Genomic DNA, 26,847 nt, shown 5'->3' on the forward strand with positions numbered 1-26,847 from the left:
TTAATAAGCAGTGGTGTGTTGGCAGGCAGACTGGAAGAACCAGTTAGACAAGAGAGGGGATAAGAGCGTAGCCAGCCCCTGGGAGTGTCTGTGAAAAGGATTCCTGCTTCCCTGATACCTGTTTGCTTCTGGGCTATTTACTTGTGCTCTGCTCCAGTGAACAGGGTGACACGTGAGTGTCCTTGCCCTTCTCCTGGGAGCACCAGAACACACAGCGGGGCCAGGAGGAAGCTGTGGTGAACAGGTTCATGTGGCTGTAACTGGGAGAGATGGTACCACCCAGAAGCATGATCCCAGGGTTATCCTCTGGAATACGTATTGGTATCTTCCAGTCTGCTTTCTGCTGCTTTCCTAGAAACTGGGATCTGCAACCAACTTCTGACCTCATTTTTGAGCTGAAAACAGCCATGATCCCCACTGTTGGGCTCATGATCCCAAACAATATGACAAAGTAGCAGTTTTCTGTTGGATGCAGAAAGGGGGTTGTGACCCCTACCTTGGGAATTGCCATCAGTTTGGAAGTTTCTTTTCAGTTGTTTTCAGTTATTTTATGGGAATCTATAAAAGATTTTATCATCTTCTCTGTAGTTCTGTTGAAAACAAAACCTCTCTTAGAACACTGAGCAGAAAAGACCAATGGAAGGTAAAGCTGAAAGCTGGTGGGTGTTTAGGCCACAGTGCTGATTGATCATTTCCTCTTACAAAAATTCACCTTTCACTGTTGCACCACTCCTTGGATATGGCTGACCATGGCGATGGTTTCACTATTTTGCTTTGTAATTACAGATTTCTTTTATCTCATTTTTTAAAATCACTGTATGTCCAAGGAGGCCATCTTTTATGCAATGCCAAAACAAATAGGTAGAATTAATTATGAGTGTTTAAATATATGTGTGTGAATTGCAAAGGTTTTTGAAATATGCAAAACACTTTAAAATGATTTTGCTGAATGAGATGACTCATCATGCCTGGGAAAAAAAAGATCCCATGATTTAATTGTGTTTTCCTGTCATTAAGAAAATGTTATACTTCAAGCAGATGAAGGACTGCCAAATTTGCAGACTCGATATTACTGGATAGTGATAGCAAAGAGAAGTGTATTACATTTGCCTTCAAGTACATCAGTGTGTTTTAGAACCCACATTTTTGTTTCTTTAAAAAAAAAAAAAAAAACAAACGCTATCCATTTAGAGCAACCAGAGCAAAGCAGAGCTCTGGTTTGCAGAAGACAAGCCTGGACACACGAGTGTCTTCACTCCACTGCTTCCATGTCTGCGTCCCCTCTTTGCTCAGCCGACTGACCTTGGACAGATCTATCTGCTGGGTCATCCACACATTCTGTAGTTTTTGGTGGACATTCCATGGGTGCTGACATATTCCCAAGGGGAGGAGGCATGTTTTGTGTGGGTGTTGGCACGTTTTCGGGGCTTGCTGGCATGCTTTCAATGGGTTTTGGCATATTCCCAGTGGGTACTGGAACGCTCTCGGGAGGTATTGGCACACTTTCTGTAGGCACTGGCACCCTTTCTGGAAGTGTGGGCATGCTTTTGGTGGGCTTTGGCATGTTCCCAGTGGGAGTTGTCATACTTTCAGTGGGTGCTGGCATGTGTTCAGTGGGCACTGGTGTGCTTGTGCTGGGCTGCTCACAGTGTTTCCCAGACTCTGACTGTGGGGTGAGAGGAGAGGGGAGTTCTTGCTCTGGGGTGGCATTACATGTTTGAGTGTCAGAGGTCCCTGGATTGCTGCTTTTGCTTGGGAGGGACTCCTCTGCCTTGTGGGACATGCTGAAACCTTCAGCCAGCTCCTTCAGCATGCTCTTGTCATTCACACCCAGGTCAATGCTCGCCTGCTCAGAGGGGAAAGGGCTCGTATCAGCATCGTCATTATCTTCTTCTTCTTCTTCTTCTAAAATGCCATTTCCATTCACATCTTCTGGGAACTGTGCTTGCTTAATTTTTCTGTACAATTCATTCCTCTCTTCCTGCAGAGCACGGCAAAGGTTCTCTAGTCTCTGGATTTTCAGCACAAAGCACTCATATTCCTTGGACCTCATGGCTTTCTGTAGTCAAAGATATCAGACAAAGGTGCAGACTCAGTTTGGGTGCATGCAATTCATTAGTAGAACTGGAAATTAGGAAACAGCTTGAGACCTAAGCAGCCCTTGTGGGATGCTGCCAGGTTTTCACCAACTGCTCTACAATAACTATGGTCTTTTGGACTAAGAGGAAATTCATCCCTGTTACTACAGTCTATTGGCATTCTCCATACATATTCAGATCAATTCCACTCAAAATATTTGCAGGAATACCTGTTGATGATCTGTAGAGCTGGAAAAACATAGCGGATGTCCTTACTGATAAGCATCCAGAAGCCTACCTGGACTTTTGCTTGGTGTGGGTGTGTATTTTAGAGAAAAACAAGCTGCATTTTATTTTTTGTTTGTTTTGCTTCTGGGTGTTGTCAGAGCAGCCTGAATTGGAACATTTTCTGCTTTTACACCCAGTGAGGAAATAAGAAATACAGAAAACCATAAAAATAGAAACAGTAATAGCACAGAGCTGCAAAGCTAACAAGAAAGACCTGGTCCAAATTCAGCATATGTTTGGGGTGAAACTTCAGGCAGCCTCTTATCTTATTTGAATGAGTTCCAATGTGCTTATGAACTTCCTTTGCAATGCCCCATGTTTAAAACTATGGTGAGACCCAGTACTTGCTTTTGACCCTTGAATAGTTTGCCTACACAGGAAGTTAATGAAAGGTGTGAATTTAAAGTTCATTATCTAGAACACATTTATTCTCTGGGTGGATGCTCTTATGCTGAAAGAAAGTAGCATGAAGTGAACTAGTGCCACTTGGCCTCTCTGGGAGAGCATTAACAATTACCCATTTTTGGAGCATTTAAAATTCACAGTTACATAATTCAGTTTCTCATGGACATAGTGAATGTCTGCACAATCTAAAAGTCCTAGCAGCTGGGATTGTCTTTTTCTCCAAAGACATCTAACTATCAAGGTAGCTTGAAAAAAACCCCCTTAGATTCAAAACCAAAATTTTCACTGACTTTTGGCAGTGTCAGGTTATCTTATCTCCTAGTTAAAGCTTTATGTGGGGAAAAAGAAGCATCTTAAGATGAGAAAGACTGCTCACCTCTTCTATCATGTCCAGTAATGCTCTGTTACAGTTCTCAAACCTGGATTTCCATGTAGCAGTATCCTTTTCCAGCTTCTTCATTTTCTTTGTCATCTATAGGAGCAGGAAGAAAAGCTGATTCACAACAGAAATTTCCTGCTACAGGACAAAATTAGGGCAGCCCTTTTATTTGAGTATTTGGCTGTGCTCATAACTCTGCTACCAGCAGCCATAATGTCCATGCTAAGTAATAATTTATGTTAAGGGATGGATTTCATTTTTAAGTAACTGCCGTATAACTTTCAGCCTGTAGTCTGTAGTTCGAAAACAGGAGCAGTTAATTATAGCCATCTTCCAGCATACAAACTATCACAAAAACAAAAAGCAAAGAAATGGAGGAATTATTCTGTTTGTCTCTTTACCAGACCACAGTGTTACCTTGCTGGGAAGTTAAAGAAGGGCTTGGATCTTCTGAGGCGTCAATGCCAAGGATGTTCCCCCTGGATTAGTCACCTCTATGCTGCCTCCAAAAAACACCACTGGCTAAATAGCCTCATTTTTCCCTTTGGTTTTCTGAGTAAACTCTCTATGAAGAATCATTAGAGACTGCTTGGATCAGAGCATGAGGATTTTGAGTCCTGGTGGCAGAGGAGATCATTGTTTATTATGAAAGCAGGTACAGCATGTCGGTGTGTTTGGTTTTTAACTTCCATTCACTACAGGAATTCATGACCTCTGCGACAAGGAAACAGTCTCTGGGCTGTTTCCACACAGTGGAAAGATGTTGGTGGGCTTCAGCTCTGCCTACACACTCCAGTGGAAAGCCTATGCCAAGCTCTCTGTACCAGTGTCAGTCATCCAGAAGCTTCTGAGCACTCCTGGAGACATGGTCTGACAAACATGGCTCCAGGCTCCCCCTCTGGTGTGTCTTAGGGATCTGTACACAACCACCACATTAGATTTTAGGTTTAAGTGTTTAGCTGAAAAGGGAAATGAGATGTTCAGCTTGCAGAGCTGAAATCTAACCTGCTATCAGTCGTGGCTGAGTGAGTCCCAAATCTTATTTGAATGTTGATGAGATTTTTCTTCAAAATGTGAAGAAATGGCCCCATCTCAGGTACAATTATTGCAGTGAGAAATATAAAAATCTAAAAGGAAAGTATCAATTACAAAGTTCAGGCATGAGTTACTACTCACTTTCTCCATCTCCTGTTTGAATGTGGCAAACACTTCATTGCTTTTGGTCAATGTTTTCTGAAATTCTTCAAACCTTTCAGAGTAGAGAGTGATCTGCATTAACAGAAAAAAACCCCATAGTAATTTCAGAATCTTCAGGACAGTGAACTTCTACTTTGGCAGAAGATAATAAAATAACTATTGCATTTGGACAGTGAAATTAGCTTCTGTTTGGGGAATACAAAGCACAGACATCAGAGAACAGAAACTCTATGCATCTTTTTAAAGTTGCAAATTATTTTGATTCCTCTGTTGCAGAAAGGTACACTGAGTAAGAATGGAAAGACCCCCCAAGTGAGCTGGGGGAGAGGCATCCCCACATCAGGCTGCGACCACAGTTTCCCCTCTTCTGTCTTTCTGCCCGGTGGCTCAGGCTGTGGCCTGGAGCTGCGAAGGCAGTGCTGTGTGTGGACTCTTTGTGCTTCCCTGGACTCCCCTGCTGAAGAGGAATATCACTGCTTACCCTACCACTAAACAAAGCCCACCCTTCACTTTCACCACTGTGATTCTGCACTGTATTCCTTCAAGATGCATCCCTGCACTGTGGCTTGAGCAAGCTGGGAGGGTACCCTGTCAGCTCTGTTTTGTAGCCTGCATGTGGACTGCAGCTGTGGGCAAGGCCAGCAAAGGCAGAGAAAATTATCTCCAGCCAGCCTTTTCTGCCAGTTTCACTTCATGAAGCAGAGCAGAAGAAAGATGTGTTGCAATGTGCCAGCATTTCAGACTACTAGGGTTCCATATCATGCTGTTTATTCCTGGCAGCCATGAGAAAATTCACCAATACCTGTATTTTGTCAGTAATACCAATTTTTTATATCTAAAATCATTAGGGGTTCTAAAGATCTGAAGTTAGTTTTTCTGTATGATTTTCTTGCTTTTCACTTTTTTTGGTGGGGAGGAGGGGGTTTGGGTTTTGGGGTTTGTTTCTTTTTTGTTTGTTTGGTTGGTTTTTGGTTTTGTTTTGTTTTGTTTTGTTTTTTTCCTGTGGAAAGGAAGACCATCTCCAGCCTATTCACTTCCTTCTAGTGCCAAAGCATCCCTAGCAGTGTTTAGGTGACCAGACATTTCATCTGTCCAGCCTGACAGCTCTTAGAAAAAGTTATTGGCATAACATGTGGTTGCTGAGGCAGGGTAGGTTCAAGAGCAGCCTGAAGTATTCTGGTGTCTGGGTGGAGGCTGGCTGTCCTCTCCACATTGGCAGGGAGCTGGCTAAATGAGTAGCTAGGAGCTTTCCTTTTGTGTGATGCCAGCCGACTCATCCCCTCCCCTGATACTACTGTGCAGTTACTGAGGAAAAGAAGATTTAGAAAACATTGCTAGTGGTGGACTGGGCTTAATTCTGATTTTGAAATCAGGTGCAGTTATATTATGTATTATGCTCATTTAAGCTAGTTGTTATTATGCCCCTTGTCACAGCCATAAATGCACTGTACTGTGAATGTGTTCCAGCTAAGTTTAACCTGAGTAGTTATGGCCCCGGTGGCTGTGAACAAGGCACCGGCTGCAGCCCTTCCCCACCAAGCTGGGTGAAGACATGGGAGGTTAATCTGTGCAGAGTTCTCTGTGGTGCCAACATCAAAGCTAGCTGACATGAAGCTTGTGTGTATTTATAGAAAGCTGTATCCAGAGTTGTGACCTAGGCACAAGCAAAAACTCAGAGGATTTGTTTTAGCAGCCCAAGTGCCACAGCCTAAGTGGGACACCAATATCAAGTGAGACATTTGGAGTAGATGTCATAGCTCTAAGAGGAAATGCCTGAGCGTCCCAAAGCCAGGTAAGGGAGCAGGGGTGGGAGTCAGCAAACTGAGGCTCCTAGCCCAGACCTGTTGCCTTAAAAAAGCTCACCTCAATTCTGTCATTGCTTTTCCCTTCCAATTTTTGTTTAATTAAATTAAAAACCTTTCCTGTTTGAACAGGGCAAGCTCTGACCTCAATTGGGGCCCTAGGCAGCACCACAGCACCAAGAATAGCTTCTGCAATTTAAAATTGAGTAATAAATGAGTGTTTTTGTGGTGGTTGGGAACAGGCTGTGAGAGCTGTCCCTCACTAGGAGTATGCACTTGTCCTCCTAGGTCAGAAAGACGAGGACCCCTCTGCTGCTGCCCACTGCCAATCCAGCAGCCTGACTGTGTGAGCGAGGAGAGTGGAGGTAGAGCTGCTGCCAGTGCGAGGCCCTGGGGAGTGGGGGCACCTCAGCTTTGCCATACTGAGAGGATGCTTCAATGAGGCACCCCTTTGGCCTTGTTGTGTTCTTCTTGATTGCTGCAGCCTAGTGGTTGCACTATGCTGGCTACCAAAAATTAAAAACCTCAGCTGCCATCTATATTCTTACTTTGTTTCAATGCATGAAGCTAAAATAATCTGCCTAAGCATCATACCTGGGGAGAGTGTGCAGCATCCTGGGAAGCACCACCACAGTTTGGGTGTAACCCTCAGCTGGTGCCAGATGCCTGTCACCATTTGGAGTGCCAGAACTGACCATCTCAGGCACATTGTGTGACCCAGAGACAGGCTGGCATGAAGATGATGTCCCCAGTTCCTTACAACTCGAGGAAGCGGTGGGTGCTCATCACCTCCTCTGAAATGGAGTGGTATTTCTGTGAGGGTTATATTATGGCTTCTCCCTATCTCACTGGCTAATATCTTCTCATAATTTCCATGCAGCTGTTCCTCTGCTAATCATAGAATCATAGAAAGACTTGGGTTGGAAGGGACCTTAAAGACCATCCCTGGCATAGGCAGTGACACGTTTCACTAGACCACGTTGCTCAAAGTCCCATCCAACCTGGCCTGGAACACTTCCAGGGAAGGGACATAGTATCTATTTATTTTTTGTGTCGTTTGCATCAAGGAGCTCTTTATGCTCTTTCTGTTCAGCACTTGCACAACACCTTGCCATATGATGGCATCTGGTCCATGAGGGAGGCCTTTCAGTGCTACCATTCTAGAAATAACAAAAGTAACAAAAATAATGCTAATAGTGTTATTATTCCCAGTAATTTCAAAGGGAGGCTGATGTGTAAGGGACAGAGCCCTCATACTTGAGCCTATACAACTCTATGTTTCATTTCAGCAAATGAATCACTTAAGTTTCTCTGCACAAAACTGAAAGGGGCACATGTATTTTCAATGCTTTTGCAGACTTTTTTGACTGGATTTTTTTTTCTAAAAACAATTTTACTGTTTCAAATGTATGCTTAATATATTGTAGCTTTTACCAATACCTTCAGTTTCATTAAACTGGCTACAGAGATCTGCCTGGATAAAACCCCCTTTTTTCTGGTTGAACATAAAAGTTTGATTAAAATCACTCTGAGAAAATTTGGAACAGGTTTTGCAGTTGGGACAGACTCAGCTGGAGGCCTTTGAGGTTTGATTGCAGAACCTGTCAAACTGGTGTCAGCAGGAGTTTATGTGATGTTCTTCAGTGTGCTACTGGCTTATCTTAGCCCTTGAAAAAACACGTGAAGAACCAAACCCCTCTTAGCCCATTTCCAGGTTATCACTTTAACACAAGCATTTCTTGACTGCTCAACAGGTAGCAAATAGACCATCTGCAAGGGCAAAGCTGGAACAACTTACCAGTAGGATTAATGGTGAGCAAAGCTAGGAGAAGGCTTCCTGATGGGTGAGGAGACTGGCAGCTGCAAGAGGGGCTGAAAGATTGACACTACCGCCCTCAAGCTTCTGCTAATCTTTCTCACAGACAGGACAAAGAAGATAAGTCTACATGACTCTTTCTGTAAGTCTAGGAAAATTCACTAATACTCTCTTTTTGATGGGAAAGTCCAGTACGTCATCCAGTGTTCTCACTCCTCTATTCAAGGTCTCCCTCAACTATTCAGTGTTGATTATTGCATTCCTCCCAGAGTGTAGTATATACTGTATACTGCTTATTTCTTGTTTTGACTGCCTTTCACTCCACTGGACTCCTGGTGTAATTTTGGCAAGTAATTTTATTTTATTGAAAGTTTCAAATTACAATTAACTGAAATCCTAGTGACCCCTTTGTATAAGCCCTTAGTAGACAGAATTCTTGCTAAAGGTAATGAAAACAGTGCCTTCACACTCCAGTTCAGAAAAGCACATGAGCACATCAGCTTCAGTTTCATGATATGTATATACCCCAGTGCTTTGCTGGATTATCAGCCTGCCTGAAGGTAGTTATGGTGTATAATCAAGCCAAGATACATATGTTGTTCTGTGGTTGAGTACTGTAAACACTCATAAATCATAGAACTGTAGAATGGTTAGGGTTGGAAGGGACCTTAAAAGATCATTTAGTCCAACCCTCCTGCCTTGGGAAGGCACATTTTCCACTTGACCAGGTTGCTTCAAACCCCATCCAGCCTGGCCTTGAGCACTTCTAGGCATGGGATATCTACAACTTCTCTAGGCAACCTGTTCCAGTGTCTCACCACCCTCACAGTAAATAATTTTTTCCTCATATATAATAAAAATCTCTCCTCTTTTAGTTTAAAACTGTTACCCCTTGTCCTATCACCACATGCCCAGGTAAAAAGTCTGTCTCCACCTCTATAAACATCTTTTAAATATCTAAAGGCTGCAAAAAGGTTTCCCCAGGGCCTTTTCTTCTGCAGACTAAGCAACCCACGTGGCACAGTATGATTCACAGTTATGGGCATTACCTTATAGTGGGCTTGAAAATAACCTGTTTCTTTTGCAATAGTTTATGGGATGTAGAATGAGGGCAGAAGGAATACACAGAAAGTAGTTTGGATACTTTACCTGGAACAGGCCTCATGGGTTAAAAACTGGGAAACAAAGGCACACCATGCAATAACCTCTCCTACGTCACCTGTGCCTGCAGGACAGTCTCTTGCTCCTTTAGCATTTTGGCCTGGAGCTTCCATTCTGCAGCTTGGTTCAGGAGCTGTGTTTTGGGCAACAGAGAGAAAAATTGTTAGGTCTCTAGTTTATCAGTTGGAAATCCTCATTCTCCAGCTACTCATATATCTACCTCTGCTACTGTAATAAGGAGTGATCTAACTTTCAGGCGAATGTAGTTAGAGGAGTTAGGCAAGACAGGGTATTTAGTGTTAACTTGAGACATGGGACAGGCCACTTGGCTTCCAAAAAAACATTTGAATAGCAGTTAAAAAACTACTTGGAATTAAGTGTGCAGTACAGTGGGGCTATAAAAAGTGTGGTATTTAACCATATCTTCACCAGACTTCTAGAGAATGGCTGTGATACTTTGTGGCACATTCATTTCAGCAAAGCTCCAGCCAAATTCCTGCTCTCCAGTGAATGGCAAACTCCCTTTTGCATTCATGATCAGGACTTAGCATGGTCACAGTGAGACATGCCTCAAAAAATCTGCAAGTTTTCAGAAAGGGAATGCATGGTAAAGGCCATATATTTGCTGCTGTCTGTTATCGTTGGGCTCTGTTTGCATTGACAAGTGGAGAATCTCAGCTCAGAGTGATAAATTTCTCACTTACGTCAAGGAGATAGCTCAGGAAGAGCTTGACTGCAGTTTCATTCCTAGTTGCTCCTGGGAATATGTAACTCCCTACTCCCAGGTATTTGGCAAAATCACATTCCGATGTGAAGGCTGCAGATAGACCGGCTGGAGGGTTGGTTGAGGCTGAATGAATTGTAAGAATGAGGTGTACAGAGACCTTTCCTGCCTGCAGTTCTGAGTCAGCACTTCAACAGTGCACAGTAATATTTTAGCAATTGGTTTAACCTGAAAGCAGGAAACATTTACCGAAATGTTGAAGAAATATACCCGTCACCTACTAAACATTTATAAAGTGTTTTACCAGTCAGGTGTTTTAGAAAAAGAATGCTAATGATAACTTGAGAAATGAGACATAAAGAAGTTAGTTTACCACAAGATTTTGTTCTGTTGGATTGAATTGTGCTTAAATTGTACTGTAAATTAGATTTAAAATAACATAGTTGGGCTATGAAATTGTATTGAAAGTTAAAAGAACTGTGTACATCAGTGGACCCTACTCTTATATTTGAAATGAAAGGTGAATAGAACCACGTGCAGAAAATGTGTTTGATCCCCAGTAAAAGCCTTTATTCTAATCATTCTATTGGAAATAACACATGTAAACTACTTGAATATAACCTGACAAAAGAGATGAGAATGTACCCTAGAATGCTGGCTGCCTCCATCTGTTTGTGGCAAAGGGATTATAAGCTCTAGAAAAATATTTCTTCCATCAATTTGGCCTTTGATTTGGAACCATTGAATTTTTGGCATCTACAACTTCCTAGACAAGAATGTTTTACAGCTCAAGTATGCATTATATGAAGAGATGTCACATTCTATTTGTTTTCTACCTGCCTCTCAATATTTATTTTGAGAATTTATTTTTATGTTTGGTTCAATGGAAATAAATCAGGTTCTTGAATTTAGATTTCATTGACTAAAATTTCAAATGGGTTGTGTCATAGCCAGTAAAAAGAGATGGTATGGGTGGGCCTGGGTTAAATGAGTTTCAGTCCATGCATTTATTTTCTTGGAAGAGGGTATGTTTTACACACATAAAAAGAATGATTTTTTTTTTTTTAAAGTCGGATGGGAGCTGGATATTTATATTTCACCTTTCTTTGATATCTACTTGTTTATGGTTTTTTTAGGAATTATAGGGCATCAGGTTTGAATGATTTAATGAAAACCTTTTTGAAAACCTTCACAGCTGCCCAGTCTCTAGGCCAATCATTACTTCAAAGAACCGGGCTTTTATCCATATTGCTTTAATCTCAGCCGGGGTTACCTTCCTACCTAGCGTGACTGGAATAATGAAAAGGTCCCACCTCTTGCGCCATGTCTCTCCTGCCACAGCACAACAGATGGACAGAGAAGGCAAAGAAAAGTTGCTTATTTTGCCTATTAATGAAATTCTTCTCTTACTGACCCATGGCTTCTGCAGCCAGTAAAAATCCAAGAGTTAATGAACTATTCTGTAAAGGAAGCAAGCCACAGAGAGCCTTGCTCAAATTAGCATGTGTTCCTATGCAGCCCGAGGTCATCTGAAAACACCAAGCTGAGAGAAAATGAATCAGAACTGATACATTTATTAATAGGCTGTGAAGTGGTAACAAGGAGGCTGAAGTATAAAGAAATGAATAAATATTGCATGTGGTGTTTACAAAGCAGCACTTGAGTGAAGTGTGGTGATGTTACACTCTATTATTAGAGGTATGATAGCTGCTGGAGGCCCAGACAGTCACATCATGCTCAGGACTAAAAGGACCAGTTCCTGTTTAATGACATGCATCTAGGGACTGGCTTAGAGAAAATTAAGCTTCCCTTTTTGCTGTCAGACTCTGTAAATTCCAGTTATGTAGAAAACTGATCAATGCCTTGCAGTCATATACTTGAAAGCCACAGATGCTTTAAACTGCGATTAATTGCACATCAAAGTTTGTATTACAACTGCTGAAAATGTATGGTAGGGAGAAGAAATCCAGGTAGTGCTCACCAGTTACAGGATGATAATAAAATTGCATCCTTAGGTCAAGTTGACCCTTTGTGAAAACCACACACTATGAACCATTGCTGCTTATATAGGGAATTGCAATCTTTGATGTACGTGTAGAGTGAATTGTGCAAGCAATGAGATGACCTGCCTATTGAGATGCACAGAGACTGCAAGAGGGGACATCTCTCCTTATCTGAAGTAAAGAAGTTTTATGTAGGGGCAAAGATTACTACATGGAAGAACTGCCTAGGAAGACATTAAAGTGAGCCTTCAAAGAGTAATTAAATAGATAAAAGAATACATTAATTTTAATTTAAGGACATTTGCAAAATCCTGCAGCAAAAGTCACACACAGGGATATAGAAAATGCTATGGAGAGAAAGGTTCTGAAAGCCGTTCTAACTTTGCACATTACTGAGCTGAAGAGAGTTACAGCGAAATGAGAGAACTCCATTAAAATCACCTTGATTTCATACATACATGTGTATACATGACTCCCACAGACACTGGCACAATAGCTGGGTGGGTGGGACTAAGCATATCAATTGGATTGATGTGGGAGCCAAGTGTAGACCAGCTTTCTGTGTGCTGGGCTACCTGTGATGAGTTGTGACATGCTTTATTGTGCCTTGACTCATTGCATGGCTTTTGGCCTGCCACTTAAGTTCTTCAGCTAAGTCTGCCTTGCTCTGAAGTGATGTTAGCCATATATCACCAGCCTGCCTCAAAGACAGAGTTTTTAAGCATTAATTTGGACAGCGTGAAAAATATTCTTTGTAGACTGCACATACTATTATACACCCACTGCTTAAAGGTTTTGCAGCTTGTTTTTGAACCTGTTATTTGATAGGTGCTAGTCATACATACAGCAAAGCCAGAAAGAAAATCTTCCACTCTCAATTGTAGACAGTGATGACTTTCACTACTTAAAAAGAAATGAAAATACCAAAATTGTGTATACCAGTTCTGGACAATCTACATAAAGTAGTTTTTTCTAGATGCAGGGCCAGTCATAGGCAACACGCAGCCCCAGAACTCATATTCTGTGAGACACAGTGAGAAAGATCATTGATACAAGGCTGTATATGTCAGTTTTCCACAGAGCTAATGCCTGGTCTTTTACGTATTCCATGTTAAGGGGTTTTTTTCCAGTATTTGAAATTTGATAGTCAGTAGCAAAACTCCCAGTGACAGCAGTAAAATACATTCCATATTTGCTTTGCCACTGCAAATGATTTCTTAGACATGTTTCTTGGGGTTTAAATCTGCCAAGAATCAATGGTCATGAATGGAATTTTGGGGTTTGGCCTTACCCCACTGTATGTTTCACAGTGATGGGAATAACTCAGCTGGACCAGTCAAAATGTCATGCAGTGACATGCAGATTTGCACACAGAGAAGCCCCAGCCCCTCTTCACCCTCCCTCTTTAGCTGATAGTAAAGCTGAGCAGGATTGTGGGTTACAGCCACAAAGAAATCAGTGCAAAGAAAGAGGATAAATACTCATATGGGCAATTTTTGGTAAGACATGTTTGCTGTGTTTCGCTTGTGTTCTAATCACAGGACTCAGAGCCCCACATTTTTGTCCATACTTTAAGATACCTATTAGCTATGCTTGTGCTAATATATCTCTTTCCAGATATGGAGAGGGGATAAATATTCTCTCTTTAGAGCTCTCTCCTGCTGCTCCTGAGTTAGCTGGAGAACTGGTGAAAACTAAAGCTTTCTTCCAGCTGATGAGAGCCTGTCACTCCCCCTGAGCAGTCTCAGCTGCTGCCACTGCTGAGAAGAGGTACCATGTGTCAGTGTCGAACTCCAATCCTTTGTAGATGTGAGGGTTGCTGTGAAAATACCAGACAGTCTGACAAAATTAATTTTGGTCTGATTGAGTCATAAAATGTGTGAGACTACAGATGGAGGAGTGTCCTCTTCCCATCCCAACTGTGCTTGCGGGCGACATTCCTCCTGGATCTGCTCTTCCTGTGCCCCTGATAAAGAGGTCCCCTCCTCCAGATAGGAAGGAAGAGCAGACAAGGCTGCTAAGCAGCCCCAGACCCTTCCTGCCTGAAAGACTGGCTGGTAGACCAATGTAGGGAGGAGGAGGAAAGGCTCTGTCACAGCAAGCAGCTCCTGTGGATTCCTCCACTGGCAAAACTGAACCTGCGGGTGGATGCCTGGGGAAGCTCTGAACTTGGGAGAATAGCAGCCTTCAGCCATGTTCTTGTTCTCCTCTCTGATTTTTTGGATGTGTGCATTTATCATGTGGGGAGATGGAGTATCAAATACCAGAGCCATTTGAAAACTGATGGCATCACCTGACTCAACATCACAATGAATCAACGATGAATCAACTCACTCTAGTAACAGTGAGTTAGCTAGAGCAGCCTATACTCTAACCTACTGCTCTGCAGTTTGCTTCTACAACTGTAAATGCCAATGGAAGCAGCCTTTCAGAGGCTGTTCCTTTGCAGTAAGCATTGATGGTAGCTATAAAATTTTCTCTGCTACTGTATATGAGCTAGGACCTTAAGAACCAATATATTAGTGAAATAGCATGCAGGGCTTGTTTTGGCCTAAAGTTAGAAAAAAGACAGACAGATTAGAACGATAGGTACGTATTCCTTTTCTTTCTGATGTCGCTCCTCGGCTTCTTTCATCATTTCCCGAGACTGTTCCAACTTGGCATCTACCAGTTTCTGCTGAAGTTCTCTGTGCTTAAATATTTTATCAAGGTGCTGTAAGAAAATAAATTCTGCTGAATGTGCAGGTTTAATTATCTACATAGACCTTCATACTTATGCATGTACAGCTACTACCCAGAACACTTGTAAGATAAAAATATTGCAAAACAAGAAGACACCCAACCTATTGCAATTACTAAAAAATCACAGCTTTCATAAGAACAAACTGTGACAAATTTTGCATGAGAAGGGAAACTGGTTTACATTATCAATTCTGACTTATTGTAGTGAAAAAAAGCGCCTTAGCATCTTTGCCAGTTTTATGGTCTACATATGAAGTCATCACTATAATCCAATATGGCTGAAGATCAAATAATTGCTCATCGATAATAAATATGCTGGGGACACACTTTTTTTTTGGCTGTTTAATCCCCTATGGATCTAAGGCACTGTGTGGACAAATGTGTAAATCACACCCACAGTACTTGGGAACATGTGCACAGCCCATGCCATCCTCTGTATAAATACAATCCCCTTTGCTCTGGCCTCACCTGCACAACGTGGGCTTGGAGAGCCTGGGATCTGGAGATCAGACCAGATGAACAAGAGTCCTCCCCTATACTGTAAAATGTCTGGCTCCATGGTGACCTTCAGGAGATAAATGCTGCTGATAGCCCTCTTCACTCTTAATTCATTTAGGTAAAATTCATAGGAGCAGATATTCTGAGTTTACATTTTCGTCTCATAGAAACCACAAGACAGGAATGTACATTTCCTGCATTCAGTATATGACTTCATACATGATTCAACAGATTTGGAAATGCAGGTATTGTATCAGCTATTCCAGACTGTACAGACAGATTACTTATGTTTTATTCAGTATGATAATGTTGTCTGATTGCACTGAGGCTCACAGTAAATGTATTTAAAAACAATAAAAAGACCCACTATGATACTTGTTAGCATTTGTCATAAAATAAAAAAAAAGACAGCTGGGATTTTAATGGAGGATGGATTTTTTTTGTGTCAAAATTTTCTGACCAATTGCAGTGTTTACAGAAAGAATAATTTTCCGTCTGTCTATTATCTGCTAGATCTTAGGGCAAGCATTTCATCTGGAAAAAAAGAAAAATCTATTCAACTTCAAAGGACCTCCTTTATCTGTTGTCTTAATTTTCTGCTTTGGGGAAGGGTCAAATCGCTTACATCAGAACCCTTCTCAGCAAAGTGTATCTGGAGGGAACAAAGTATATTTGGTGTCACCAGCAGAACAGGCTGTCTATCAAAATGGGAGCTGGGATGTGCTCAGTGGGAGCTTAGCAAGAAGGAGGAAAGGGATCCTGGGAGATGTGCCCAGGGATTTGGGGGAGCTATGAGGAGCCTTGGGCAGCTTAGCAGACAGCTGGCACATGCACCTTGCTGCTTGTGTGACTCGGCACCTCTATCCACAGCAGCAAGTCTGCTGTGGGTGCCATGGGTGGGGTACTGTCCCCTACAACTCCATGGCCGCACAGCCTGTCAGGTTTGCTGCAGGCATAGTCCCACTCAGAGGGGACTGTGTGTCTGTGAGACACCTGAACGATAGCTGGCGGGGCAGAGAGGCTGCTGGCAGTGCTTTCTGATTTCCCTGGGGCAGCTGGGTTTGCTGCCTGTCCCCTCCACTCCCCGGGGCATTGCCCTTACCTCTTCCCGCAGCTCGTACTGGTCAATGATGCTCTTCAGCTTCTCTGCCAGCTCCGTGTTCTCCTGGCAGAGCTTCATGTTCCTCTCACTTTGCTGCTCGATCTGAGCCTGGATTTCACTTAGTGTGCCCTGGAAGTGGTTAGTTATTTCTTTCCTCTTCTCATCTTCCTCCCGTGCCCTCTGAATTGTTTCCTCCTGTTGTTAAATGGGAGGGAACACAGTAAGTAAGAGGCATAATAAGCAGTTCCAGAAAGATACTGTTTCAGAGTAGCATAAGGCCTCCCTTTGAAGGATTTTACATGTTTGCATTCCTCTTTGGAGATTTTCTTGCTTTCATCTGCTCCGGCATTAGGCGTGATTCTAAATTTACAGAGCAAATTACACAGTGGCCTTGAAAAAATTAGGGAACAAAGAATTTGCATTTATAAAGATGGATGTAGAGCAGAGCTTGGGATCAAAGCAAGCCTGAAAGAGAGGACATGCATGCATGTCTTGATTCATGATACTGCAGCAGAGCTTTTGCTTTGGAAGAAGATATTTAGTGAAAGCAGTCCAAAGCTCTTTTATCAAAATTCTCTTTGACTGAATTAAAACATCACCCTTTAAAATACCTCCTGTTAACTAGGAATCTTCATATCAAATTTATGGCCTTTGGGATTTTAATTTTTAAGAGAAATCCATCAATTGCTGAAGAATACATTCCAATTCCTCAAGTTTTCTCCTCTCCTTTTTAACTGACATAAACATTTGCACTAATTTATTAGTGAGTGGAATCACAGAAAGCTTGTGTGCTGTTTCTTACAGAATCAAAGCAGACATTCAGAATTATATATATTTTTTTTTTTACCTATTATTGATATTCTGTTTTAGATTTGTTTACATAAAAGACAATGCAGAAAGACTCTGGATTCATTGCTTTGGATCTAGAAATATGGACTATTTTTATTCCCTACTTATTTGCTTCCAGGACAGCTTGTCCTTCTGTGGAATGTAATCCTGATATAGAATGGCTAGGACCACATCTGCTGTAGTTGCAAATCATACCAGGACCATGTTAAGAACTCACTCCATAGCATGCAAATGGCATACTCTAATAAGGTTTCAGCTAGCATAGTCATTTACATAAAAATCTCTGATAACACTGCATATGGATATTTTCTATAAATATATTTTAATAAAGCCTTAGCTGACTCTAATAGGGTATAATTTGTATCATGAATGTGACATAAAAGGTGTTGATTCAGGCCCTACTATGAAAGTAAGGTGAATACCAAATGACCCAATTTCTACTTAGCATGCACAACACAAGCCTGATGAAGGACAAACGCTGTTCAAGGTAGGGCATGTTTGTCCTTTTGCTTGCAACATCTTGAGTGGAGGGAGGAAAGCACTGGAGCCAGTAATAACACCATAGTACACAGAAATCACCATGAAGCCCTGCTCTGTTCTGTTTCTAGTTACTTTTTGTTTAAATTTTTTTAGTAAAGGAATGCTTTTCCAAAGCAGAGTTATCCATGACTCACTGAGTTAAATCACTCACTGTGAAACTCCCAGGCCTGTGGAAGATACTGGGCATTGCCACCTGAACCTGAGCATGTATAATCTTCGGGTTTTGGGGCTTTTGGTACCACTCGTCAGATCCAGAGGAGGACCAAAAGTCCAGCAGGACTGCTACTGCCACTCTCGACGAGACTGCAATCATTACTTCAACAAAATTGTGACCATCATCTGAACCGACAGGTTTCCTTTCCTTTTACTTTGCACCCAGAGGCACCACGTGGTGCTCAGCACAGGGGCCAATGAACGCTCTTCTGTTCTTGTCCCAGGGTGCTGGGTTACACATCTGTCTTTGGGGGTTAAAACCAGTTTGCTCTGTATCACTGTATTTACTGTAATCTTTGTAGTAAATTGTAACTCTGCCTTGTAATCTCTCTTGAGTTGGGTTCATTTCTCCTGCCAGTTTACTTTTAAACAAGCACAACCTCTAATACACTTTTTAAAAAACTCTTCTTGCCTCCTAGTTCTCCATTATAGAAGTGCGGCCCTGAGCAGGAAAAAGAGTGACCAGGTGCTTTAACTTCTTGAAGTCAAAGTGAGAAATTGAACTTGCATGTCTGGAGTCCTATTTCTATGGTTTCAAAACATCCTTCCTCAAAAAATTTATTGTTTCAGTAGACCAAATAGTGTTATAACATATGACTGCTGTGATTTAAAGCTCTCTGGTGTAATAAATCCAGCTGAATATAAAACAGAAAAAAAGGTGGATTGTGCATCTGTCACAACAAACGGCTCTGTTACAAGGTGAAATGAGACATCCTGAGAGTAACAATCATGTAAATGTACACAAACCAACCCTCTGTGCCTGTGTTACTCAGAGGATCTTATTTCCTGCTCCTCTGAGGTAGAATAATTATGCAATACAGAGCACAGAGACAAAACAAAGATTCATGCTTAAGACACTGAGCCAGCAAGCATTTTGTTGCAGGACACAGTATTTCTCTGGATCTTTTCTGCTTCAGAGGAAAATATATTTGAGGAAGATATTTGCTTGGGGAGGGGGCCTGGTGTGTGTCTCAGAGAGCTGCTCAGAGTCCCTCATTTGTTAAATCCTTGAGATCCCAGTCACAGATTAAAGCTCGGTGTGGGTGAGAGGAGCTGGCTGAGCAGAAGGACAACTGTGTGGCTACAGCACTGCACAGAGACTGACAGACATTGCCTCTTCCCTGTGCCAAGGGCCAAAAGCCTCTGCGCTCGGTGCTTTGCCATGAGTGGAGCTCGCTGTGTCACTGTCAGTGCCCAGCTGATGGTAGGCTGGTGCCTGGTCTCTAAGGTAATACGGTTTTAATCTCACAGGCTTCTCCAAATAATACCATGAGAATAGTGATGGGACTATGGAGGTGTCTGGTTTAATCCCTGAGCCTTTATTAGCCTATGGATGAGGCTGTGTCTGCACTGGAGCCAAGGAGAGGGCTGGATGCCCATAGTGCCAGCATCAAAGCCCTTTATCCCTGCCAGCATTGCTTCAGGGCTGTGGGGCCAGCTCCCCTTCACCCACCTCACCTGGGCAGGCACAGTCTGGCAAACCCCAAATCATCAGTATCACCCAGGTTTTATTATCACAAGGCTACAGCTTCAGCTCTTTGCTTGTACCCGTCGCTGTCACCTGATACTTCCTTAGTGTTTCCCATTTCAAGATAACACAGTGTAAAGTAAAATCCTGAAGATTTCCCCCAGATGGAAGTCCTGAAGATTGATTACTCTTTGGTGTTACTGCTGTTGCAGCTGAAGTAGCTGTGTGGAGCCCAGAGCTCCTAGCTGACTTGGTTTTAGGGAGCAGAGCCAGAGGGTGTTTGGGGTAGTGAATTCTCAGCATCATCATTGTTAATTCCTAACATGCATACAATGCTTGGTCTTGTCAGATGCTTTACTTTCTACTTATTCTTTTAATAGCTTTTAATTAAGTGTTCAATTTTTGTGAAAAAAAAATTAAGCATTGAAAATTATTTTCAGATTTCCAGTTGTGGAAAGATGAAGTCCAGCAATAAACTATTGTTTCTATACCTTTTCCTAATCTTCACACTCCATGTCAACCTTTCAAAGACATATTCTTGTCTCCTACTGTAATACTGCTTTCACTCTTGTGTTTTGCTGCTAAAAATGTAAGAATGCATTGAATAAAACCTTGTAAAATCAAGACAAGGATATTTTGCAGTTTGGGATTTAGCACAGGAATGTGAGGTAATTTGAAAATAGAAGAGCGTGGTTGTCTCTGGAATTATCCTCATGCCTCTACGGATCAGCTCAAGTCAGGTTGGTCTGCTGAAGTCCTATCAGCCAAGAGGATATGAGAGTGAAATTCTTTTTTTCAATAAACTGTTCTCTCTGGCACCATGGTCTGAGCCAGTTTGGAGCTGAGCCCACAAATGAAGCTGTTGACTTTTGTGACATTTCTATGAAAGTTACTGCTTAATGCTCGGTGGCAGGAAGGACAGGGGACCTGAGATGTTCATGTCACTGCTAGATACTATGTAGCTACCAAACCGTCAGATAATTGGCAGAACATGAACTCCATGCAGAGAAATGAGTTGCTATTTGTCATAGGAGAGCTACTCTCGATTGCAGTGGGAATACACTCTGCTATTTCATGAACCTTTATTCTGTTTTTCTTGGAGGGAGAATTAAATGTCCGTGTAACTGCAAGGAAAAAATCAGAATACCTGGGCTGTATGCAAGTCAGAATTTGAGGCTGATGTCCAATACTAACCAGAAATTTTTCTTCTCAGATCTGCCCTGTGGATTTTCAATACAATTCCACATTGCATATTCATCAACACTTGGCTGCATGGATCTCCAGTTAATGGGAATTCCACACATCAGCTGAGTGAAGATGACATGACGTGATGTGGATACAATGGTAAGTCAGGGATAGTTCATGATCTGGGCAGGCCATGTTTCTCCTTTATTACTGAAATGGCACAGTCTCCTACAGATTTTATTTTCCATGATTTGGAACATAATCAGGGGTGCTAATCCCAAGCACTAAAAAATTATGGATCAGCTTCTCTGTCCTGCCAAAACCAAAATAAAAACATTTAAGTATGAGATTTTAAAATAGCATTTAATGGATTTTCATCTTTTGAACCCTGTCAGTACAGTCTTAAATGAAAGAAAATTGCACTCATTTAAATAAATAGAACAGGGGTTTCTGAAGAGTCAGGAGCTAAAGCTTAAAGGCAAATATTCCAAGAACTATGCTAAAATTCTGAGAGAGATGAAATTGGATAAAGATAATGAATAATTTTGTTTATTAATTTAATTCAGAAATATTCTGCAAGTCTATTTTGTCTCACTGTCTTATTTAACTTTGTTTTTTCTGCACTGAAAGCACAGGAACCAGAGGAAAGATGGTATATTGGGTTTCTTAAAAGGTCTCCAAATTCTTTGAAAGAAGTGGCCAGAATTAGAACACTTCTTCCTACTACCAGATCAACTCAGGTACCTTTCCTGGCTCCTGGCATAAGCATAGGATAAAAATCAGAACAGAGTCTGAAATTGATAGGTTTATTTAGAAGACTTAGTCACAAGGCAAAACAGTCCAACAAGTGGAAAGATGTTGGAAGAAGAATTTCCTAAATGTAAAGCTGAAATGTATGATGAAATATTTATATACAAAAGAGAAAGGGAAAATCATACTCTCTAGTAGATTATTAAGCATAAAGTAGCTGTGAAATTGTGTGAGAAATTCAACAAAATTTTTCCAAATATGTTTTCCAAATATAATTAGTTTTTCTTTATATCCCAGTCTCCACCAATTTGCTCCCCTGATATTATTTGTTTAGTTATCTCAGTTAAATCTATGCAAAGTATTGTACTCTGTACTCTTTACTTTAGAACTGGCTCGTATTTCTGTTGAAAGATTTTGCCCACTGGTGGTCTGGTAAGTCAGTGTGGATCAATATTGAAGTATAGTTCAGATCTGGTACAAATTACAGGCACAAATTTAATTTTCACTACCAGTTCTGTGCAACTATAACTGGGCACAGAGATTTGCTTCTAGTTTCCCCATCTGTTAAACTGCTTTTATCCTTCTACTAGCACATAGTTTAAATGTATGTGTGACCATTGCCCCCTCCCAGCTGTATTCTTATCAGTGTACAATGGAAGTTAGAGCTACACCCTGAAGGCCCACTCCTGAGCTGGTGGAAATGAATGAAAATCCATCACAGTTAACAGGGGTTATATCAGGTGGAATTCTTGATGCTGACAATTCATATGTGTAATTCTATACATAACTATATCCCCATAAAGAAGGGGTTTGAATAGATCAAAGCAGAGGCTTTTTGTATAATAATACAACCACCGTCACTAACATGTCCTCAGAAAAAGAAAGGACTATCACAACAGTAAAATACTTTGCAAACCTACAATTTTTCAAGAAGCATAATCATATTACAAATTTCACATTTAAATGGTGTGATGCACTAAGCAGTAGGCAGACATATGGATCCCAGCCTTTTGATACTCAAGAAAATTTCCTCTTTGAACTGATTCTTGTAATCCAAATTACTTCCACAAACAATGTTGGCATTCTTCCTGTCTTATGTTTGATGTCTTGAGGCAAACGTCCTGATTGACTGACCTTCACAAATCACTTGAAAAAGCCCAAGTACTCAAATTACATGAAAATACCCACCAGCATTCTGTGAGTCCACTGGAGCAAAGCTGTTCTCCCTGTTATTCCGTCCATGCATTTGCATTTTCATCTGCAGTCTCAGGGGCCTGGTCTGTTAGCACCACTGCTTTTCTCTGTGCTGAGCTCCCTGATCACGCAAGGAGGGCTTATCACGCAAGGAGGGCTTACAACTAATGTGGACAAACACAATATCCAAAGTGCTTGGATACTTCCAAAGGAGAAAAAAAGGTCTTGGTGTAAATGGACCTCAAGACTAAGATAATATATATTTTATATATATTATATACTACATACACTGTATAATATATTGTACATATATTATAGTTATTATAAATATGATTATAAGATATAATTCTATATTGTAAGTACAGAAGCAAACATCTCTTTGACCTGGTACTAGAGCAAGATGGGAAGGCATCAGCATCTTCTTCCCCTCCACTCTCAGTACCGTGATAAGGCCACCACCCACCTTGAGGTTTTTGTTGTGCCTCTGGAGCTCCCGGCACAGGCTCTCCAGCTTGCTGCGGGCGAGGATGGCTCGGCTGTGCTCACTCTGCAGCTGGTCCTTTTCCTTGGTGATCTGGGCCTGCCTCTTCTGTAGGTACTTCAGCTTTTTCTGCTCGGCACGGTGTTCTTCGAGCTGGACGGGAAATAGGGATTAAAATGAAAAAAAGAGAGGCAGAAAAGAAAAGAAAATGAGCTCTTTTGGTTTAGGCAAAGTGTTCACACTTATCCTCTTAGGAAATGTTTTGTATTTATCAGTGCTAATGGGAGAGGAGGGAGGGAGCCGGAGAGAGACTGCTCACTGCAACAGTTCTAAGTGTGCTGGGTGGGTGGGTGAACATAATTTTTAACACTCTTGTTACACCATTTCAGCCCTTCCTTCTTTGGTTTGAATTTTTTTTGAAGGACATCCATGAGGTTTATATTTTTATTTCAACATTAGGAACTAGAACAGTCAATAGTGCTTTGTGTGGTGACATTTCTCCAGATCATGAGATAACACAGTAGTTGTTCATTCTTTTTTACAGTTTCCCAAAAAAGAAGTGGCTTCCCAAATACCCAGGAACCTTCTGGAAAAAACAGCAAGACAAGTGCTGGAAACCAGGGATGCTGTCTGTGTGGGAACCTTGTTGCTGACGGAGGAGAATTCAAGAAGCATTTCCCAAAATGTCATGTGGGCACCTACTCTTACTTACAGGGCCACATGGAAGCATCTGTCAGCTGTGTTTCTGGAGGTCCTGTTATCAATAGGGATGGGTTATGAGGAGTCAAAACTCTTTTAGGCTCTTTGTCTCCATATAGTTACTGAAGGAAATGTGGACAGTCCCTGACATTCATTTGGGAACCTCCTGTTCCTGTGGGTGCATGGCTCCTGCCTTCACTAGAGGGCTAGTGGGGAGGAGAGTGTATATGGAGGGGAGAATGAGGGGCAGCAACAGAATTGCTAATAGCAGTCCCTGCACAGTCTGGTCATTTCTTTTGACACATGCTTATTACTGGCTGTTTGGAAAAAATTTCCTGTACTGTAAATTAACAGTCAAGTCAAAGAAGCATTTCCCCTCTGAAGCTTTTAATTATTTCATCTCGCATTCCAACACACAAGAGCCCTCCCCACTGTATCACAGGTGTGCATACACTGTGAAATATTTCTTAAATCTAGATGTTTTCTGGTTAAAAAACAGTAGCACGTGATCTGCAACATGCAAACCTTAATAATAACAGTTGCTATTAAGACTATATTATTTAATGATATGGTGCCACCAGTATTAATTATTAACCCTAGTATGACAGGGAAAGTCTGTGAGCACCAGGGAATGATGTGCAGCTCAAACAAGACAGTCAACAAGCATCATATTTGACATTTTCTCTGCCTGAGGATATGTTTTCTGCCGTTGTTCTGTAATTTATGCTTACAGTAGAGAATTCTGTGTATTATCAATCAAATTACACCTATGCGGACCATAAAACAACGCGATCGCCAGCTTGGAGTATATTTACAGTTTATGTCCATCTTTCAGCATGTGCATTGTGTTTTACCCCCATAGAACAGAATAGGGCCTTTTGAATCTATTCAAACACTGAAATAATTTTTCTAGTATTGTAGGGGAAAAAAATAGCCTTTCTATAGTTCAGGTTGAATTTTTTTTTCTTTATAAGCTTGATTTTGTTCCCTTCCTTTTTCATTTGAGAAACATAAAAAACATTCTTTTTGCTTCACATTTTGCATGTGCAGCCAATGCTGAGTCCAAATTTCATTATTCACTCAAACAGTGCATGAGATAGGTGGTTTAGAATAAAGTAGGTCTTAATCATAATAAAAGAATTCATCCAAGCATTTTTTGCCTTTTTTTTTTTTCCATTAAAATAACTTGTGCTAGAAACTTGTATCTCAAAGTTCTCAGGAATATCTAAGACTACTTTTGCACTGAGAAAGGAATAGGAATGACAAAAGGGCTGCCAATGATAAATTTTTAAAAATAATTAATGAAATATAAGCTAAAATTAAATGCAAATAGAAGGAACTATGATTTTTGGAAGGCTGACCTAGAGAAATAAACAGTCAACTTAGTAAAAAAAAGTTTTATCTTGACCCCACTGCAGAAAATGACTACACTTACACTTATTTATTTATTTATTAGCATATGGTTCTTGCATCCAGCACTTATGAGACCCTCAAGACCTCTGAAAACAAGCCAGTCACAGCTTGTGCCCAAATGGCTATGCTGTCTTGCTTCCGCATCCCCACAGGCACCGCTTCTTCCTTCACCAGCCCATGCTCTTCCCTGATGCCTTCTGTTGTGTACTCACAGTCACTACAGACTGTGCCAGGGCACGTGCTGACCGATAAAGAACATATCATTGGATGGCCATGGGGAAGGGTTGGTGCTGCATTGGGTCCCCAAGTACTAGGAGCCTCTTAAGCCACAACCAGCCCCAAAGGTCCCCCTAAAGCAGGGGAAGCTCAATCTGCCACATGGCTACACCTTCCTGTGACCTGTGCTGCAACAAGTGTTTGTGTCACCACAGGGCTCACCAGACCAGGGGGCTGATCTGGCTGGCAAACGACTCAGCAAAACAAGATGTGATCTGCAGTGTGTGATGGGGATAGACTGAGGGAGCAGAGAGAGCAGTAACAGCTACAGCCAACTGCTGACAAGCTATTAATCACACTACGCCTCTTAGCCATGCTGAGTGAGCAGTGTAAGGCTTTCTCCAACAAGCTTTTAGTTGTATTTATTGAATGATTTATTTCAGTGACATTGCACAGTATGTCAGAAACAAATGCTCAGTATTTTTGTTTTAGCACCTTTCTCCTGCATGGGTTACTGGCAGTAAGGTCCCTGTTTTAAACATTGCTCCAGTGCTCTTTTAATGCAGTGAAGAGTACTTTATAGAGGAAGAAGACCTATTTCAATTAATATGAAAGCATGAATTCCCTTTAAGCATGAGATAAACCATGAGCAGAGGATTTCACACGAGAAAGGGGAAAGCTAAACTTCACATTATGATTAGACATGGTCACATCTGTGCATAAAACCAATTACAAAGTCAATGGTCTGCTTGGCACATTTTTCAGCACTCCACAAACTATAAAATGCTGCAGCCTTTTCATTTGAAAGATTTCCACAGCTTATGCTCATACAGTCCTTTTACTACTTAGAAAAAAAAAATCGCCTGAAAAGAACCCACCTTCTGTGTGGAAAGCACAGTTGGGTAGGTGGCATTGTTATAGGGGTGATGTTATGTTGGCAGGGACTTTGACTCTTCATTTCACTGTGTTGTGTTTTCTCTCATGATTAGCCCCAGTTTATTATCTGCTCCCTAATATTTTATACTGTCCTGTATTATTTTAATTTTAATGAAATGAACCATACATAATTTAAAGAAATACCCACTTACAGATACATGCAAAACTCCTTGCAGAAGGTAAAGACAAGAGCCTAGACATTAGTCTGCAGTGTGGGTCACTTTGGTAGATTTGCTTTTAAGTACGAATATTCTGCCTCATCAATGTTTTGACCCAAAATTCAGCTTGTTTTCCTCACTTTTTACTTTTTTTTTCACCTTCTTACCCATAATTATTTGACCATGGCAATTATTTTGGGGTTCATTTAGCACAACAGACAGTACTGTTACATGAGGTTTGTCCATGCTGCATGACATGTTTTTTTCCCTTCCTGTATGGACAGATTGCACAGAAAACAACCAATGCTGTACTAACCAACTCAGCATACTTCTTAAACAACAGGTCCAACTTCTCTTCTGGAGTATTCAGTTTATTCAAGCTTTGCATCAGTAGGGTGGCTTCTTTTCCTTCAAAAAAGAAGAAGAGGAGATTTGATGGTAGTTTGGTTGATGTTCTGTTATAAAATTGGTAGACTGATGCACAGATCTGGAAAAACTCAGAGAGAAATGAGGCATTTTGGAAGGAAAGGAATATTTTTTGCTATGAACT

General features: G+C 41.3%; 1 protein-coding gene across 2 annotated transcripts in view; it reads right to left on the reverse strand.

Moving 5' to 3' along the window:
* Positions 1-1,166: 1,166 nt before the first annotated feature.
* Positions 1,167-26,847, reverse strand: part of TXLNB (taxilin beta) — a 33,067-nt gene continuing 7,386 nt past the window's right edge. The window contains exons 3-10 of one of the 2 annotated variants that reach the window (XM_027888018.1): positions 26,614-26,705; positions 22,858-23,028; positions 16,196-16,390; positions 14,447-14,545; positions 9,185-9,259; positions 4,327-4,419; positions 3,148-3,243; positions 1,167-2,059 (exon numbers count right to left, since the gene is read on the reverse strand). In XM_027888018.1, coding sequence (XP_027743819.1) covers positions 1,253-2,059; positions 3,148-3,243; positions 4,327-4,419; positions 9,185-9,259; positions 14,447-14,545; positions 16,196-16,390; positions 22,858-23,028; positions 26,614-26,705 — 1,628 coding nt within the window. In that variant the 3' untranslated portion in view covers positions 1,167-1,252. Of the gene's footprint in view, positions 2,060-3,147; positions 3,244-4,326; positions 4,420-9,184; positions 9,260-14,446; positions 14,567-16,195; positions 16,391-22,857; positions 23,029-26,613; positions 26,706-26,847 lie in introns of both variants that reach the window. The other variant, XM_027888017.1, reaches the window with a different exon arrangement.

This window comes from Empidonax traillii, unplaced genomic scaffold, assembly GCF_003031625.1.
Source record: "Empidonax traillii isolate 1590-97213 ecotype Southwest subspecies unplaced genomic scaffold, ASM303162v1 scaffold229:size1690559, whole genome shotgun sequence".
Classification (NCBI taxonomy): Eukaryota; Metazoa; Chordata; class Aves; order Passeriformes; family Tyrannidae; genus Empidonax; species Empidonax traillii.